This window comes from Genypterus blacodes, unplaced genomic scaffold (assembly GCF_046128005.1).
Source record: "Genypterus blacodes isolate CSIRO-AG114 ecotype Tasmania unplaced genomic scaffold, CSIRO-AGI_Gbla_v1 ptg000233l_1, whole genome shotgun sequence".
Taxonomy (NCBI): Eukaryota; Metazoa; Chordata; class Actinopteri; order Ophidiiformes; family Ophidiidae; genus Genypterus; species Genypterus blacodes.
In genome coordinates, this window is record NW_027467031.1 from 406,053 (window position 1) to 421,438 (window position 15,386).

The following is a 15,386-nucleotide window of genomic DNA, read 5'->3' on the forward strand; positions in this document are numbered from 1 at the left end:
TCTAACCATTATGAGTCACAGCTTTGATGCCACACCACTGAGCCAATCAGGCTGTAAGCACATCCTCCTACCTGGGCCCTATGATTTCCATTAGTGTTTCAAGCCTCCCCCCTATTCCACTGTAAAATACCAATTTTCTCATTTATTGCCTCAGGTTGTTTTCTCCCGCTGTATCCCGCCCACGCTGTCCATCTACCACCCACGCTTTCACCTACCGGTCTAATCTAAGTAATGATTCCTATAGATTGGAAATGACAGAGTTTCACCGCCACTCTGTCTGCTCTCTCTCTCTCTCTCTTGACCCAGATCAGAGCCACAGACCCCGCAAGCCAACCTGTTTAAACCCTTGGTCAGCCGTCTCATCTACCTGCTCCTGCTTGCCCTTCGCGCCTCCTCCCCTGCCTGTCTGGGTGTGCTGAGCTATGAAGACCCCTCTCTGGTGCCTGCTGGTGCTGCTGGCTTGTCTCTTCACCCCTGGACGTAGCGATTGCCAGGGGGAGTGTGTGGCCTGCGGTCTGCTCCTGCAGCAACAGCAGCTGCAGCAAACCTTCAACACCATGGTGAGTAGTGTGCGGCCATCATTCAGCCATTGTGAGTCACTGCTGATAAGAGCAGCTGCAATAGCCTTGTAAACACTTTTGTACGTGTGTGTGTGTGTGTGTGTGTGTGTGTGTGTGTGTGTGTGTGTGGACACAGCTGTTGGGAGCCTTGGGCACTGTGATAGAGGCGTGTTTGCGTTTGAGATTGCGGGAGAAAGTTGTTTTAAATGTGAATCTATTCTGTGTTGTGTACATTTTGAGAACACTCTCCATGTGTGTTTGTGTGTGCGTCATACAATGTGATTATTGTGTGTGTGTGTGTGAGGTGAAAACACTGTTGATGTTCCAGCAGCAGACGGTTTAACCACAGATTTAACCTTCTTCTCCTAACCTTGGTCTAAGTTAATTTAAGAAGGTGATAAACAAACAAAGATGTCTTCCCAGTAGTTTGCATTTTAAGATAAAATATTTTGTTTGTTTGTCGGTCGAAGGTGCAGGAATTATTATTTTTACATAAAAATACAGAAACCCCAACCAACTTGACTTTGATTCAAATCTAATAAAGAGGGTTGGAGTTATTGTTGTGCCAGTTGGACGAACATTCAAACACCTGCCTGCTACCACAACCTGACAACAAAATGATTTAGAAATAAGAAAATTTGGAATTGCTGGAGTCCAAACATGAGCTGAACTGAGAATCTGTGGCCTGACGAAAAGCCCAGAAAATGTCCTGCTGTGCCAATTAATAGAGCATTACAGGTGAGGAAATACAGGGATTTAAGAAAATGTTCAATAAAAACACTCGGGCAAAAAGTGCTCTTCTACCATTGTGACTTCAGACCACATTTGTACATTAATTAACCCAGAAACGGCAAGAATTCCAAAGCTCTCACTCACATTTCTCTCCATTGTGTGAGGCTCAAAGCTTCTCCACGCCACCATGCCGATGCAATTCCTCTATAACCTCTACCCAAACTTCAGCATATCACACAAATTCATTCGGCATTGTTTAAAAATAGTCTGCGTCTGTCCGTGAATAGCGGCGGGAACGGCTAATTTAGCTGATAATGATGCAGAGAAAGACAGCTGGGCCCTTTTTGGAAGTGGTAATAGAACTATGTAATTGACTGCTGCTCAGTATCATCAGCTGAGGCTTACAACGGTGACTGACACATTTTATCAGCTTCTCATTGTGTCTGCCCGGCTTCCCCATTGAGGCTCAGATGGAATCCGTTGAGCAATTCCATTGTTTCCCACTCCAGACTGAGAGCACGCGCGAGCCAGGCGTGTTTGTGATGTCAGGGCCCGCCGAATATGATCTTGCACACACCTACGCACTCATGCACGCGCCCATACATCTATCTGTCTGACACACTCTCTCTCTCACACACACTCACACACACACACACACACACACACACACACACACACACACACACACACACACACACACACACACACACACACACATACATCATAGGTATTGTCTTTTGCTGTTAGGAACGTCAGATTAGGTTTCCTCTTCCTTTTCATTCTTAATGCCACGCTAAGCTTATCTGCAACACCCAGTCAATTAAATTGTCGAAAATTTGAATATTTTTGCATCAGAATTTTGCTATCTGACAGAAACAGAAGTCCCTGTTTCATCATATCTGAGAAGCGTTTAAGGGGAAGTAGTTCAATTTAATTTGTCATAATTTGTCGGGTTCCTCAGGTGGCTCCTCCCACTTGTGCCCCCCCATACCCACGCCCCTGTATGTGCTGACTCGATGAGAAAGTCCACAGAGGTTAAGCATCCTTGAGTAAAGATATACAAGAAGGCTTGAGTACACACACACAACACAAACTGTTAGTCATAACCTCCGTCAAGATTGCTCCATTGATCTGACGTGGAGAATCCGCTGGTGCGCTCATTTCATTTACGATGGATAATTAATTTCCGTTGATAGATTCGCAGCGGAACTCCCCCATGTCTCATTCCTCTAATGTGAGCAGGTTTCTCCAATAGCAATGCAATTTATCTCATCTGAGTAAGATTTGATGAGTAAATGAGGCTTGTTTCTTACTGCAAAGAGAAGTTTAACCCCCCGGGCTCGGGAGTTAAAGAGAAGGAGAGAAGGAGATGCTTGAATAGCAGCAGAGATTTGCTGCAGTGTGTAAGTATGTTGTCTGCGTCAAGCAGCAATTGTGCGTTTGCCATTATGAGACTTAAGATAACATTTCCTCCTACTTTTTCCACTTATTGTTACGGTCTTAGATGGTTCAAAAGAAACCTTAATATATGCAGATGCCAGACAAGGATAACGTTTAATAACAAATGGACAAAGAGTTGAAGGCAAGCAGCCAAAGAGAACAAAAGAGGGAGAAGGATCGGGACCAAATCACACAATGGCTTCTCCTCTAACCTAACAAATGACCAAACACTCGACGAACTCCGACAACAGGACCAGCAACAAACTCCAACCCAAACGATGAAGCAAAACTTATCCTCTCTGCCAGTAATCAAACTCAGGTCAACCTCATTTCCTAACCAGAGGCTCTGAGGAGAGAGAAGGAAGGTCAGCAGTGAATCTCTGACTCAGCGCCACCAAAGTTAACCTCATATCAAAACTTTCCTCCCAAAACACCATATATCAATTTAGCAGCAAAAGAAAGTCATTACAAGAACTTTATCATTCAATATTCCCGTCATTTTAGCAACAGACAGACTTAATTTACCTGCTGTCCTTCAAATTGATGGGAAATTTCTTCCAATTTCACGCTGTCAATCATTTCCTGAAACTAGACGTCATATTCAGGAGGTGATGGACGTCTCATACAGGCAACACACCCTTCTACGTACACACACTGACGTACGTAGGGGTAACAAGGTCCGTCAAACTGTCACGACACCTTCAACCGCCTGGTCAGACAGTTTGCTTTCTCATTCCTGGGTCGTACTGAATCCAGCGTCAGACAAAACAGAAACGGGGTCTAGAAGGCGTTCGAGATGGACGCACAACAGAGATAAGTGACTTTATTAAGCCTGGCAGGCGACTAATTGACAGGCAGATAAGAAGGAATACATTTCTGCAGCATCAGGAACCTTGGAGGAGCGTCTTTACTCGTCTAGCCTCAGTAATTGATCGGTGGGAGTTGGGTGTTTGCTCTTTTCTCACACTAGTAGCTCTAATCAGTATGTGTGTGTGAGAGAGAGAGAGAGAGAGAGAGAGAGAGTAGATTGTAACTCTACGGCTTTACTAGTAGACTACTTAGAGTAATCCACTTCCTTAAAATTGTGTGTACTATTTGTTTATCATGCGCGCAATTTTCCCATAATGCAACACGGAGAGGTAACATTTGCAATTTTTAATTCTAAATGTAAACAACAACCGTCGGCTGTCTCGTTTGTCTCCGAGAGGACGACTGTTAAGACAAGTTAAGCTGTTTACCTTCAAATTTGGTGCATTGTAGTTCATTAGGAATTAAGTTGATTTATATTCTTGCGCTCTTGCCCACATGTTCACAGTCTAGCAAAGCTAATCACTTCCATTAAGTGAAAACACCTGTGTGTGTGTGTGTGTGCGTGTGTGCGTGTGTGCTGGGGTCTTTCTTGTCCTGGAACTTTTATGTGGCGGTTTAAAAGTGTCTAATCAAAGCTAACGAGGCTTGAAAATCCCCTTCCTGTTGTTGCCTGGTATAAAATCTGAACGTGTCCATGTCTTCTGTAGAAATTGACAATAAAATCACAACCTGTAACCTCCGCAAAGCCATAATCAGCAGCCAATAACCGCACAATGAGCATTTTTATCAACCCAAAGTGGAGATTTTGACACGCCGCAGCCCCAGCGATGCTATAAAACGGGCGGCGTACTTCTTCATAACATTAATAATGCATCACATCTCTTCTCTCCTGCTGCAGGTGTGTCTGCTGGAGTGTGAGGGTCACGTGTCCTCCTCCCTCACGTGGGAGGTGTGTAAGCATGCTGTGAAGATACCACAACAGTCTTCGCTTCCTGGGGGAGGAGCTTTGTCCAAGAGAATGGAACAGGCACAGAAGCTGGAGCTGACCCCTCTTGACCTCAACTCAGATGATGAACTGCTGCAATCTGCTGCAGTGGAGAGCTTCCAGCAGGGGGATCGGGATGAAGAAAGCCTGGAGCAACGCAGCGTCCAGTATGACTCATCACTGCTGGAATCCTCAGAGGAAGGGGAGGGCCTGCAGGGTCTGGCTCTCCGTCTGGCGGACAAAGAGGGGAAGGCGAGGGGGGGGAGAGAGGCAGAGGGTGGCAGCCAGCTAGAGGAGGACGAGGACGAAGGCTCAGAGGCCGTCGCCTTATCCAAACGCTTTGGCGGCTTTCTGAGGGGACGGCACGGATACAGGAAGCTGATCGGCTCGCCGGCGAGGCCCCTGCAAAAGCGTTACGGCGGCTTCATAGGTGTCCGGAAATCTGCCCGCAAATGGAACAGTCAGAAACGGGTCAACCAGCTGCTGAAGCAGTACCTGGGGATGAGGAGCAGCCGCAGCGGCAGGTTCAACAGCGTCCCTGTCACTCGGGTTTGGAGGCAAAACCAACTGTGATGTAATCCCGTAGATAAAAAAAAACCTGCGACCCGCCGCCTCCGCCGGGCCGCTCGCTCACACAATCCTGCCCCAGGAACCTCAGTCAGTCATGTTTTCAGCAGTTCACTCAAATTTAAAAAACTGTGGCGTCGTCATATGAAGAACAGAGTACGCCGCCTCTCTGTGTGTCTCTAAGTAACAAGGAATGTTTTTGACCATAATGTCCTTCTTAACCATATTTACGTGCCATTCTGTGAAATAAAAGAATTAGAGAAGTGCAATTGAATATATTTTTGTGTGTGGGTGTAATAAGAGGAGGAGCCAAATGAGATTGGAACACTGGTTTGGGTCTGACACTTCAAATCGTGTTGAATGCACTTTCAAACATATGTGGACGGGACTAAATTCATGACTTCAGCAGATGTTTTGCACTCTGTAGTTCGTATTATGAAACGTATTTGCTGCTGGCTGTGTCCACCCTCATGACGCCGACGTCTGTGTTCACGCATTCATGTAGTTTGTTTCCCCTTTTTAAAAACAACAACGTGCAGCTTTGGGATTAATCGAGGCGTGCAGAAATACGTTTTCTTTAGCTGGATCATAATTGCTAAGCTTCAAACATAAGAGAGCAGAAACAATTAGAAGGAAATTGGAAGTGGCCCAGCGCTGTGTTTGGAAGATGGTTCTGTCAATTGTAAATATGGCCGGGCGGTGGGATTGCTGAAGCACAACTGTTAATTTCTAGCTTCAAACTGTGGTTTAAGAATCCAATTTTCTGCTTGAAGAACTTAATGAATTAAATTCAATGGACATAAAATAGATTTTCTGAACTTGCAATGATGCGCAACCCTCGTAAACTCCCTCAAACCCATGTATTGTTACCGTGCATCTCTCCCCAAGGAAGCCTGGCTCTGTATGTTTGTTTCCATCCTCTATAAGAGCTTATATGGATTTTGTCCCTTAAAGCTTTACATTGAATGTTATCGACGTGAACCTTTTGCCTGTAATGTGAGCGTGCAGCAGGTTGACAGGCTCCCTTGAGCAGAGGCTCCTTTCCGCACTACAACACTGTCCTCTAGTGTTTCAGGAGCAGGGTGACGACGCCGACCTGCACTGACTTGGGATCAGTATTTCCACGTTCCTCTTTGTTTGGACGATTGGAGGGCGAACGCACAAATAGGCTTCATTTATGGGTGATGCTTGTTGTTGATTTAAATTTCTAGACTGCTTCAACTTAAATCTGCTCTCTTGCGGTATTTTAATGTCTATGCGACGGCTCTGATTCATTATATTTGTGTATCACTTAACTCCTCTGTAATTATGGAAATGAAGGAGAAGCAGCAGCGAAGGAAAAAGGAAAAAACCAAACAACCGATCCCAAGTCAGTCCTTAAAATGAACAAATACATGAAGCTGGAAAGGAGCAGGGCCATTGGGTGTGTACTGCAGCAGAAAGATGTAAAGAGGAGGTCTTAATGACATCATCATCTTCATGTATTTGGGCCATTTGACAGCAGAATAATAATGGAATAAACTGTGCATGCCACACAGGAGATTGTTTATGCTTGGGCGGGGAAAAATGTGTTAATTTTTATTTATTTTTTTACCATCAGCATATTTTCTCTCACAAGAAGGTCACGGTCAGCCATTGTTGATTTTTTTTGGCATCTTAATGGTGTTAATTTGCTGATCTAACTCTTGTATGAATACGAGTGTGGTGATGTTGCAAAGGAGTGTGTGCGTGGGTTGGTTTCGCGCGTCTGTGTGTGTGTGTGTGTGTGGGTGCGCTCGACTGTGCACGTGCATGTGAGTGTGTGCTTGTGCATTTCTCTCAGTACCAAGACAAGAACAAAAACAAAAAAAAAAGGAGTTTGTGTATACAGTGTACATTTCAGACCATTTCTAACGTATACATATATATATATATATATATATACAGCATTGTTGTGAGTCTTCATAAAAAATGTGTATAGAGAAAACTACAATAAACTAGTTTGCTATTTCTTTTGTGGACTGTGATGCAGAAGAACAAAAACGCCTCAAATTCTCAGTGCTTTTTAATTTTGTGTTTGACAATATATTTCCTCTTTTCTTTTTATTGCTATTACAAACGTACTAATGCTCGTCCCATTTTCCGTGATTTGATAACTTTACAGACAAAACCTTTTTTAACACTGGTCATTTTCCCCAACGTGTGGGCAGCATGGAGAAAATCCATTTCACTGAAGGAACTTGGTTGAATGAAACCAAATGTAGCTTATTTTTGTGAATTTGTATTCCGACAAAGTGCCATAAAACATAAAAAGTCATTAAATCGGCCCCGGTAAGGTGGGCGGAGAGAACAAGACGATACAAAAAGGTATAAAATACTCATACGTAACTCAAAGCGCACAATATAGATGGACATCAGAACCACTGTAACCACTGGAAGAGAGGGTTGGAATTGAGAAACAGCCAAGTGTCGGTCTAATACAGTGAGGCTACACGAGCGGTAATATGACCTGTTGTATAGAGTAAGAGAGTATTATAGCCTTAGTATATCACACGGTCATTTTGAGTCGACAGGTAGCACCGTTGCAGACTTCAGGACTCGGGTGGGGGTCAAAATACAACAACACATGAAACTCACTTTGCATTCCAGGATAGAAGAAACAAGTTGAAAATAAGAAAAAAACAAAAAAAAGAACATGTGTAGTAAAAGACTGGAAGGCGCCCAGGCCCTGTTTGTTTTGTTGTTTATCTTCTTTTTTGATAAAAGTCTCTTTTATCGCTCATCCATCCGTCTTTCTCACGCTCGCTCTCTCTCGCTTTCTCTCTCGATCACGCAGCTGCTTTTAGTCGGGGAAGCGTTGGCAGGCCTTTTTCCAGCGGCAGGCCGTGCACCACTGATCCTTGCGCTCCACGCCGTACACCTTGCGACACTTTTTGGCCTCGCCGCGACCCTTCCTGCCAGACGCAAAACACACAAATCCACACGGTGAAGCTGGTGCAGTGGAGGGGGGGGGAGGCGGTTAATGAATTGTGGCGAGATGGGATCAATCTCTGTGTAAATGGGGCTGAGGGTGAATAGAGTGATAAAGGAAGGGGGGAGATGATGGAACCCAGCTTATCTTTCCCGGCCATCGAAATGTGATTACGCCGCTGGAAGCGAAGCAGGCGATAAAAAAGAGGCGCGGCGGGCAGACACACACAAAGGGCTGTGTGTGTGGAGATTCATTTACACCTAATGCAGAAAATCTTAAAACATTTGCTTTAATCTACACCTGCGCTGTCTCACACCGTGAAAAGTTTCCCGTCCCCTCCTTTGTGAGAACTTTACTTTTAAGAGGAATAGAAGCTTTTATCGCTATTCACATTATTTATGTCCTTGGTATTGAAGTCTGCAAAACAAGGACGCCCACGCTTTTACAGCAGCGGAGATAATACTTTGCTTTTCGAAGCAAGCAGCAAGCACTTTAAATATATTTAATTATATATTTACATAGTTATCTATATGTATATATTAACTTTTTTTGAATCCACAAATTGCCCCAAGCATGATAAATAAAGTTAATATTAAAATACAGATTAGAAAGCTGTATTAAAAATGTAGAAAAAGGATAAGCAAAACTTTTAATCAAATAATCTATAATAAGAAGAAGTGAAAAAACAATAACAGATTTAAAAATTAAAACTGAATCCACCTCCTGGAATAACGAAATTAAAGCCTCATATATTTATTTACGTTTGTCTTAGATGGGCTAAGTTTTCAAGCATTTCTGCCTTCTTTAAACAGAACTTAATAGGTTTGAAATCCCAAAACCCCTCATATTGATCATGAATCTTGATGAAAACACATGAAGGTGACCGACGCCTCACCTGAAGGAGCAGTGACCACGGGAGGGCGACACGCTCATGGTCTGCAGTCGGTTCTGCTGGAGCCACTGCTCCCCGACGCTGACGGACCGGCAGCGAGGTTTCACCATCTGAGGAGGCCAGACAGGCAGACAGACAAACGGAAAGAGTCACAAATGGAGCACAGATGGGGCAGGACAGACTGTAATGGACAAACATAGGAGGGATGAGAGACGCACCGGGGTGTTGCTGTGAGCGGAGACGGGGACGGGAGTGCTCCAGCCTTGGCAGCTGGGGTTTCTGGGGGCCACAGACACCTGGACGGGACTGCATGCCTGGAAGGAGCAGGGAGAGGACGGAACATATGAGTCACACATGCTCACACACACGGGCCTCTTCAACGTTTTTATCCACTTTTCATTTTATCCTCCTCCTCCTCCTCTTCATATGTCGAGCTTCAATTATAAACATTGTCATAAAATGTGGTAAAATGTGTGAAATGGCCAATGCAAACACACAATCACACACACACACACGCTTTCATTCATGTCGCTGGGCTCGGCTGGTGAGATGCACTGGTACACACACATGGTAGATGTTTGTTGGGTGAATTACTGGGTAGAAAGCAGACATTGTTTCAGATCATTAGTAGGAAAAGGAATCCTGCCACGCGGATGTCAGAGTTTCTGGATCCGTGTTCAGAGGAACCTGAGTAATGCGAAACTGATGTTTGGACGGTTAATTCCTGTATTCACACACACACACACTCACACGCGCGCTCCCTAAACTCTTTGGATAACATTTAATAATTCATGCAAACCTAATCCAGGCTGTCTGCCTTCATCACGCTCACACGCTTTCATCCCTGCGTTCCTCCACACAGAAACGAGGCTGAAATGTGCAATTATTCACAACACAATAATCTCCCCCAAAATCCACCAAAGTGACTCTTTTATTCCGATGGGGTTAGAAACGCGAGCGGGAATTAAATACATCAATAATGGAGCGCTAAAAATTCTAATTAGAACTTGGACAAATTTGATTATTTGAGATGGTTTTCCCGCCTCATTAGTCACGATGAGGAAGGTGTGTGTCGTTAGCTTTACAGCTGGATGAGCTCATGTGAATCTGCACCACAACAAACTAATGAAGCCCCCGGTCAGCCGAGGGGAAAAACCATTGATAAAATATATTCAGTAATATATTCGCTGGGTTGGGATCTCAGTCTCCTGCGGTGTTTTGGCGAGCGACTCGTGTTGCTGACCTGAGGTACCGCCGCCGCCGCCGAGGCTCTACCCACCTGATAGAGATGCTCTGTGTGGATCTGCCAGAAGCTGCTGGGGGCCGACTGGCTGAGCGGGCTCGGCCTGCTCGGGCCTGGGCCAGAGCTGGAGTTGGACCTGGGCCTCGGAGCCGGGGGGATCTGGAAGCCTGTCGGGCCTGTCGGGGAGCCGCAGGAGGCCCAGCAGAGGTGAGGGGGCGGAGCCTGGCCCACGGCCTGCTGGGACAGAACCGGAGCTGGAGCCAGAGCAGAGGCCGGAGTAGGAGCCAAAGCCGGAGCCGGAGCAGGAGCCAGAGCTGGAGGCGGAGCGGCGCTGGCATCCGAGGGCTCGCAGGAGATCTTGGTGTAGTAGAAGTCTTCCTCTCTCTGGGACTGATCCGAACCACTGCTGTGTGTGTGTGTGATGTATAGATGATAGATGTATAGAAATGGAAGTGCAGACAAGCGGACAGGAAGAGAAAAGAGTCTTTGAGTGTGGACTCTCCCTGAAAGCTGCCCCCACTGTGGCCTGACACACTATGTGAGAAGTGTTGCGTGACATTCTGTAGCTGGAGCTGCAGCACTTTTATAACCTAAAAATTTCATCTCCTCTTGATTTTTTAATGCTGTCCTTCAGTGAGGAAGTGTTCTGAAAGGCTGAAGTGTCTGGGCTCCACTAAGGCTGAAGGCTGAGAACTGCAGCCCCAAACAAATGAAGGCAGAATTTGTGCCTGCATCATTTTTATCGCGGTAATGTGGTTTTGTCAAAACAATGATCTAATTTCCTGAGGTTCCCTGTCTGGAATTAATCTCCAAAATCCTATAATACTGCAGTGGGCTGATGGTGACTGATACCATGGATGATGTAAGCGTAGGACTGAACTGTGCGCTTCGTTCAGAGTCGGCACGTTTCCCAACTCACCCCAGGTGCAGCACGCGGATGTGTCGTTTCATTCCCACCGAGGACGTGAGGACTTTGCTACAACTGGGCCACAAACACTTGTACACGCCTCTGAAAGAGCTCTGGGGGAGAGGAGAGGAGAGGTGGAGGGCGAGGAAGAGGAGGGGAAAAAAGAGAGATAATCACAACAGGCGCAATATAAATAAATGATTGTTCTTGAGGCGGAAATTAAGGCGGCGTGTTGCTTTGTACCTTTGGTTTTTTGGCGTTAAGCTCCTCCCCCTGCTCCAGTTCCATGTGGAGGCCCTCGTCGGGGCTGCTGTCCATCTCGGCCACAGACGGCGAGGGGGTGGGGCTGGCGTTGCCGTGGTCCCAGCTCCAGTAGCCGCTGCTGCCGCTGTCGGAGAGCTCGCCGCCGCCGCACTCCATGTCGGCCGACGACACGGCGGCTGCAACCGGAGGACGGTGAGAGCGTTACCATGGAGACCCTGCCTCTCATCAGATTCATCAAAACTCTGCTTTTCACCGACTACAGCACATTAAACTCTAAAAATATACAGTATGTTTCAACTATCAAACACTCTCTGTTCTGCTCTACGCTGGGTCTCCTTCTGCCCGTCCTACTAAACACCAGCAGGTGTCTCAGGCCGGTGCCAAGGCCGTGACGTGCGTCCGTTTCCTGAGACACTTATCCAAAATATCCTTTCAGCCTTTTTGTTCTCTGTCTCTCTCTCTCTGTCTCTCTTTGCTTGGTACTTTTAGATTCGTAAACAAGGAAATTGAGGAAGATTTCTAAAAAGGATTACAGACGGTGTGTTATGAGGTGAGAGGCTGCCGGCGAGTGCATGAATCATCCTTAGATCTCGCAATAAAAGACGTGCAGCCGTGGATAATAAAAGGAAGCATCTTGCATAAACACTGATGGGTTTGGAAGCGCCTGAAGCAGATGTGAGACGGACCTGGTCCTGGATCTGTGTGTGTGTGTGGAGGACCCTGGACCACAGGGTTGCAGGACAGGCTGGTCAGAACCATCGCTGCCATGATCTCGTCCATCTCCACTGACTCCGGGCTGCGTAAACTGGAAGGACAACAGACGTCGAACCTCAGGCTTATTTATCTCCTTCTAATCATTTGGAAACCTTAAATCTCACTCTCATCTATTATCCCGTCCCTCACCTGAATGGGGCCTCTCCTGTAGCTGCCATGTTACAGAGGTGCATTGTGGGTGCTACAGTTTGCAGGGCTGGCGTCCTGTGCCTCCAGCCTTGCTCAGCCTCCCGGTGTGGTAGGTGGACTGCTGCCTTGCTCTTGGGATGTAGGCTTTCCAAATAAGTTTTCTCCTCCTGGCTGCAGTTGTGTGTGTACATCTGGACAGAGAGAGAGACGGAATGCAGAGATAAGAATTCAGTAACACGCAAATCTGTGAAACACATGGTGTAGTAGTGATAGTGAGGTAGTGTGTATCACGCCTCCATCCAATCTACCATATCTTAAAAATGTCAACTAAGAAGCTTGTCTATAGCTGTGGCTCTAGTGCCTTGCTCTAGGGCACATTGTGGCTGGAGTGAATCAGTGATTTGCCATTCTCTGGTTAAGGCCTTCGCTTCCGTGCAAACCAAGTCTCTCTGTTCTGACCTGTGGTCCCAGTGGGCAGCCTACCTTCCCGCCAGGCACTGCCCCAGCTCTGCCTTCAGGTCCCATAGCTGCCATGGTGCCGCTGAGCAGTGTCACACCCTCCCTGCTCGACAAGACACAAAACGCATCAGATGAAAACAAACCAAATGTGGCAAAAAGTTGGTTGGATTTCTTCACGCAAATATACATCATTGCTGTTTGCTTTCTTTGCATTATTGATATAAACACAACATCCGATAGCTTTTACTGAATACAAATGTGACACGTGATAAATAAATATGATTTTATGACAGTATTAGGTTACACAGAAGGACGCTTTGATTTTTTGCACACTAAGGCGTGCTTGTAAACACTAACAGTGATGCTCTCATTCCATCCTGCATCCACCCCTCCGCCTGACAGCACAGAGGAAAACACCACATGCTGCTCCAGGGATTTGCAAATTATTACAGGAATTTAGACTGAAAATAGACTTCTGTGGCTTCAGATCCTGGCAGAACCGAGGTCTTGCTGGTAGTTAGTCAGATAAAATACGTGACGGATTGGATATAATCTGGTGTACAGTTTGGGCAAACTGTGGCACACTGAGGTAAAATGGGGTGATGTTGCGTTCAGGAAACATGGGAAGAATCTGTTTGTGTCACAATGACCGTCCAGCCTTCTTCCCCTGCACAAACAACATTATTTCCCCCCAATCCCAACTGATTCAACAGGATGTGATTAGTCAGTCGCAATCTGGTGACACTGAAATGTTGTACTTCTATATCTGTCTTGCAAGATAAGGGCCGTATAGTTGGAAATTTTGGCTCCATTACCCCCTTACCTTAACCCCTTAACCCTTACCACAAAAATTAGACATTTTGAATATTTGTAGGTTGTGTTCATATCTGCAAGGGTTCCTCCTAATTCTTAAATATTTGCAACAGACTTCTGGACTGGCTGCAGAGTTGTAGAATCTCTGCTGGGAGAGAAAAGAATGTACTCTACCCACAACCAATACTCCATCAGGTGGTGTTCACTTGATCAAGAGTTGATGCCTTCAAGATCTTGATTGGCATATCTGGTTTTGCTCATTAAGTGTTCACGACATCAGAAATACGAAGTGATTTGGCCTTCAAGGATCACGGAAAAAACTGAATCCAATTCAGTTCATTTTAGAGCAAAATCAAACACAGTCAAGCATTTAAGTGTTTTAAAATATCAAATTACATACCATCTTAAAAGCGATTTATTTGGATAAACTACACTGTACTATTTTACTAAAACTCGTTTGTAGGTCAGTATTTCAAATTCAGTGGAAATGGGCATTCGAGGTCGTTCAACGCTTCAAAAGCTGCACCTCGCTGAATTTTCAAGTGGATTTCACGCCTCTACTTTCTGTGTCTTTGAACGCAGCTTAAAGCCTGATTTCCCCCCACATTTCCACCAATCGGCGCCGAGCTCCGGTAGTAAACAACTGTCAGCGCGTGGGCGGGGCGGCACCTCTGATTGGCTCCGCTGTGATTTCTGAATACACACCCCCTTTCTGACAACGTGTTCGGACACGAGTTTCGCCGGGAGGGACACGACAAACTGAGCCAAACGCTCAGAAAATAACTATACATCAGTACAGAAGTAACGAGAAAACGAAACTAAAACATCAGACGGCCCAAGTAGCGGTAACAGGCCACAATGGAGCGCCAAGTGCGAATGTACCACGTCGCCATATTGTTGCCAAATTACCAAAACAATAACGTCATCTTCCCCGCGAATACAGCCAGTGGACACAAACGCACCAAACGTGTTGTTACGCTTTTTATACAATTTGGCAAATGATGTTTCCATGCAGATGAGACTAGTGTTTTGTTCTTTTGGAAAAGCTTTGTGCATATATTGCGTAAGTTTTTCACAAAGCTTGAGCATTCAAGATGGGGGGCAATTCGCATTATCCCAAAATACACACATACCCTTGTTTTGATGATGGATTTGAGCGTTTTTCAGTCGATCGCCGACAAAAAGTCGCTGTTTATCGGCGTTAACTACATTACCGATCTCCACCCGGCGACGCAGATTGAGATCATGATAAACACCCCCCTCCCTCACCCAACACACACACACAAAACATTTCTGCAATGTTTGCTGCAACACACACACACACTCACCTACACTGCGAAAACACGCTCCTACTCCGTGTACTTACTCAATCGGCGGAAAGACCTCCGTCCTGTCCGTCCCGAGGCAGCGGGTCGTCGCCGCTTGGCTGTCCTGTCCCGCCGCTCGCCGGCTCAGTCTGCCGGTGGAAAAGGGGGTTGGTCGGTCGGTTACGCGCCTACGTGTGTCCGCTCGGTGGACCAATGCCGGGGGTGACAGCTGGGCAGAGACAGCAGCCTGCAGCGCGCCGTGCACAAAGATGATCTAGGTGAGGGGTTACCAGAGCAGAATGGTGCCTGCAGCAGCATCAGCATCCTTACTCGCTGTCTGTCCCCGTGTCCCTCTGTCCATCTGTCTGTCTGTCTGTGTGTTTTCATTCATCTGATGTCCTCGAATAACACGCTGATGATCAGTTGCATAAATAATGACACAACATACACAAAAGGGGTATCTTTCATCTACATCAAAGCCATTATATAATATCACAACATAAAGTCATACAGATATATATATATATGTGTAAATATAGATGTGCAAAATCATA

General features: G+C 45.9%; 2 protein-coding genes across 2 annotated transcripts; one reads left to right on the forward strand and one right to left on the reverse strand.

Moving 5' to 3' along the window:
• The first annotated feature begins 327 nt into the window (after nucleotides 1-327).
• Nucleotides 328-6,850, forward strand: pnocb (prepronociceptin b). The gene is made up of 2 exons (XM_076170893.1): nucleotides 328-560; nucleotides 4,441-6,850. Exons 1-2 carry the CDS (start codon nucleotides 423-425, stop codon nucleotides 5,098-5,100), a joined length of 798 nt encoding a protein of 265 aa, XP_076027008.1. The 5' UTR covers nucleotides 328-422; the 3' UTR covers nucleotides 5,101-6,850.
• A 270-nt stretch (nucleotides 6,851-7,120) lies between these two features.
• Nucleotides 7,121-15,105, reverse strand: znf395b (zinc finger protein 395b). Its single transcript, XM_076170892.1, has 10 exons — nucleotides 14,892-15,105; nucleotides 12,737-12,815; nucleotides 12,254-12,444; nucleotides 12,037-12,155; nucleotides 11,330-11,526; nucleotides 11,099-11,199; nucleotides 10,216-10,585; nucleotides 9,155-9,250; nucleotides 8,940-9,046; nucleotides 7,121-8,027 (listed from the first exon to the last, which is right to left on the reverse strand). The coding sequence occupies exons 2-10, from the start codon at nucleotides 12,785-12,787 to the stop codon at nucleotides 7,916-7,918; spliced, it is 1,344 nt and encodes a 447-aa protein (XP_076027007.1). The 5' UTR covers nucleotides 12,788-12,815; nucleotides 14,892-15,105; the 3' UTR covers nucleotides 7,121-7,915.
• Nucleotides 15,106-15,386: the final 281 nt, after the last annotated feature.

Bases quoted from the DNA above. Each gene is read 5' to 3' on its own strand.
- pnocb (XM_076170893.1), top strand. From the start codon at position 423: ATGAAGACCCCTCTCTGGTGCCTGCTGGTGCTGCTGGCTTGTCTCTTC. The intron at 561-4,440 runs GTGAGTAGTGTG...CTCCTGCTGCAG, and splicing joins AGCAAACCTTCAACACCATG to GTGTGTCTGCTGGAGTGTGA.
- znf395b (XM_076170892.1), bottom strand. From the start codon at position 12,787: ATGGCAGCTATGGGACCTGAAGGCAGAGCTGGGGCAGTGCCTGGCGGG. The intron at 11,527-12,036 runs GTCCGTCTCACA...CTCCGGTTGCAG, and splicing joins ACACACAGATCCAGGACCAG to CCGCCGTGTCGTCGGCCGAC. The intron at 10,586-11,098 runs GTGAGTTGGGAA...ACACACACACAG, and splicing joins ATCCGCGTGCTGCACCTGGG to CAGTGGTTCGGATCAGTCCC.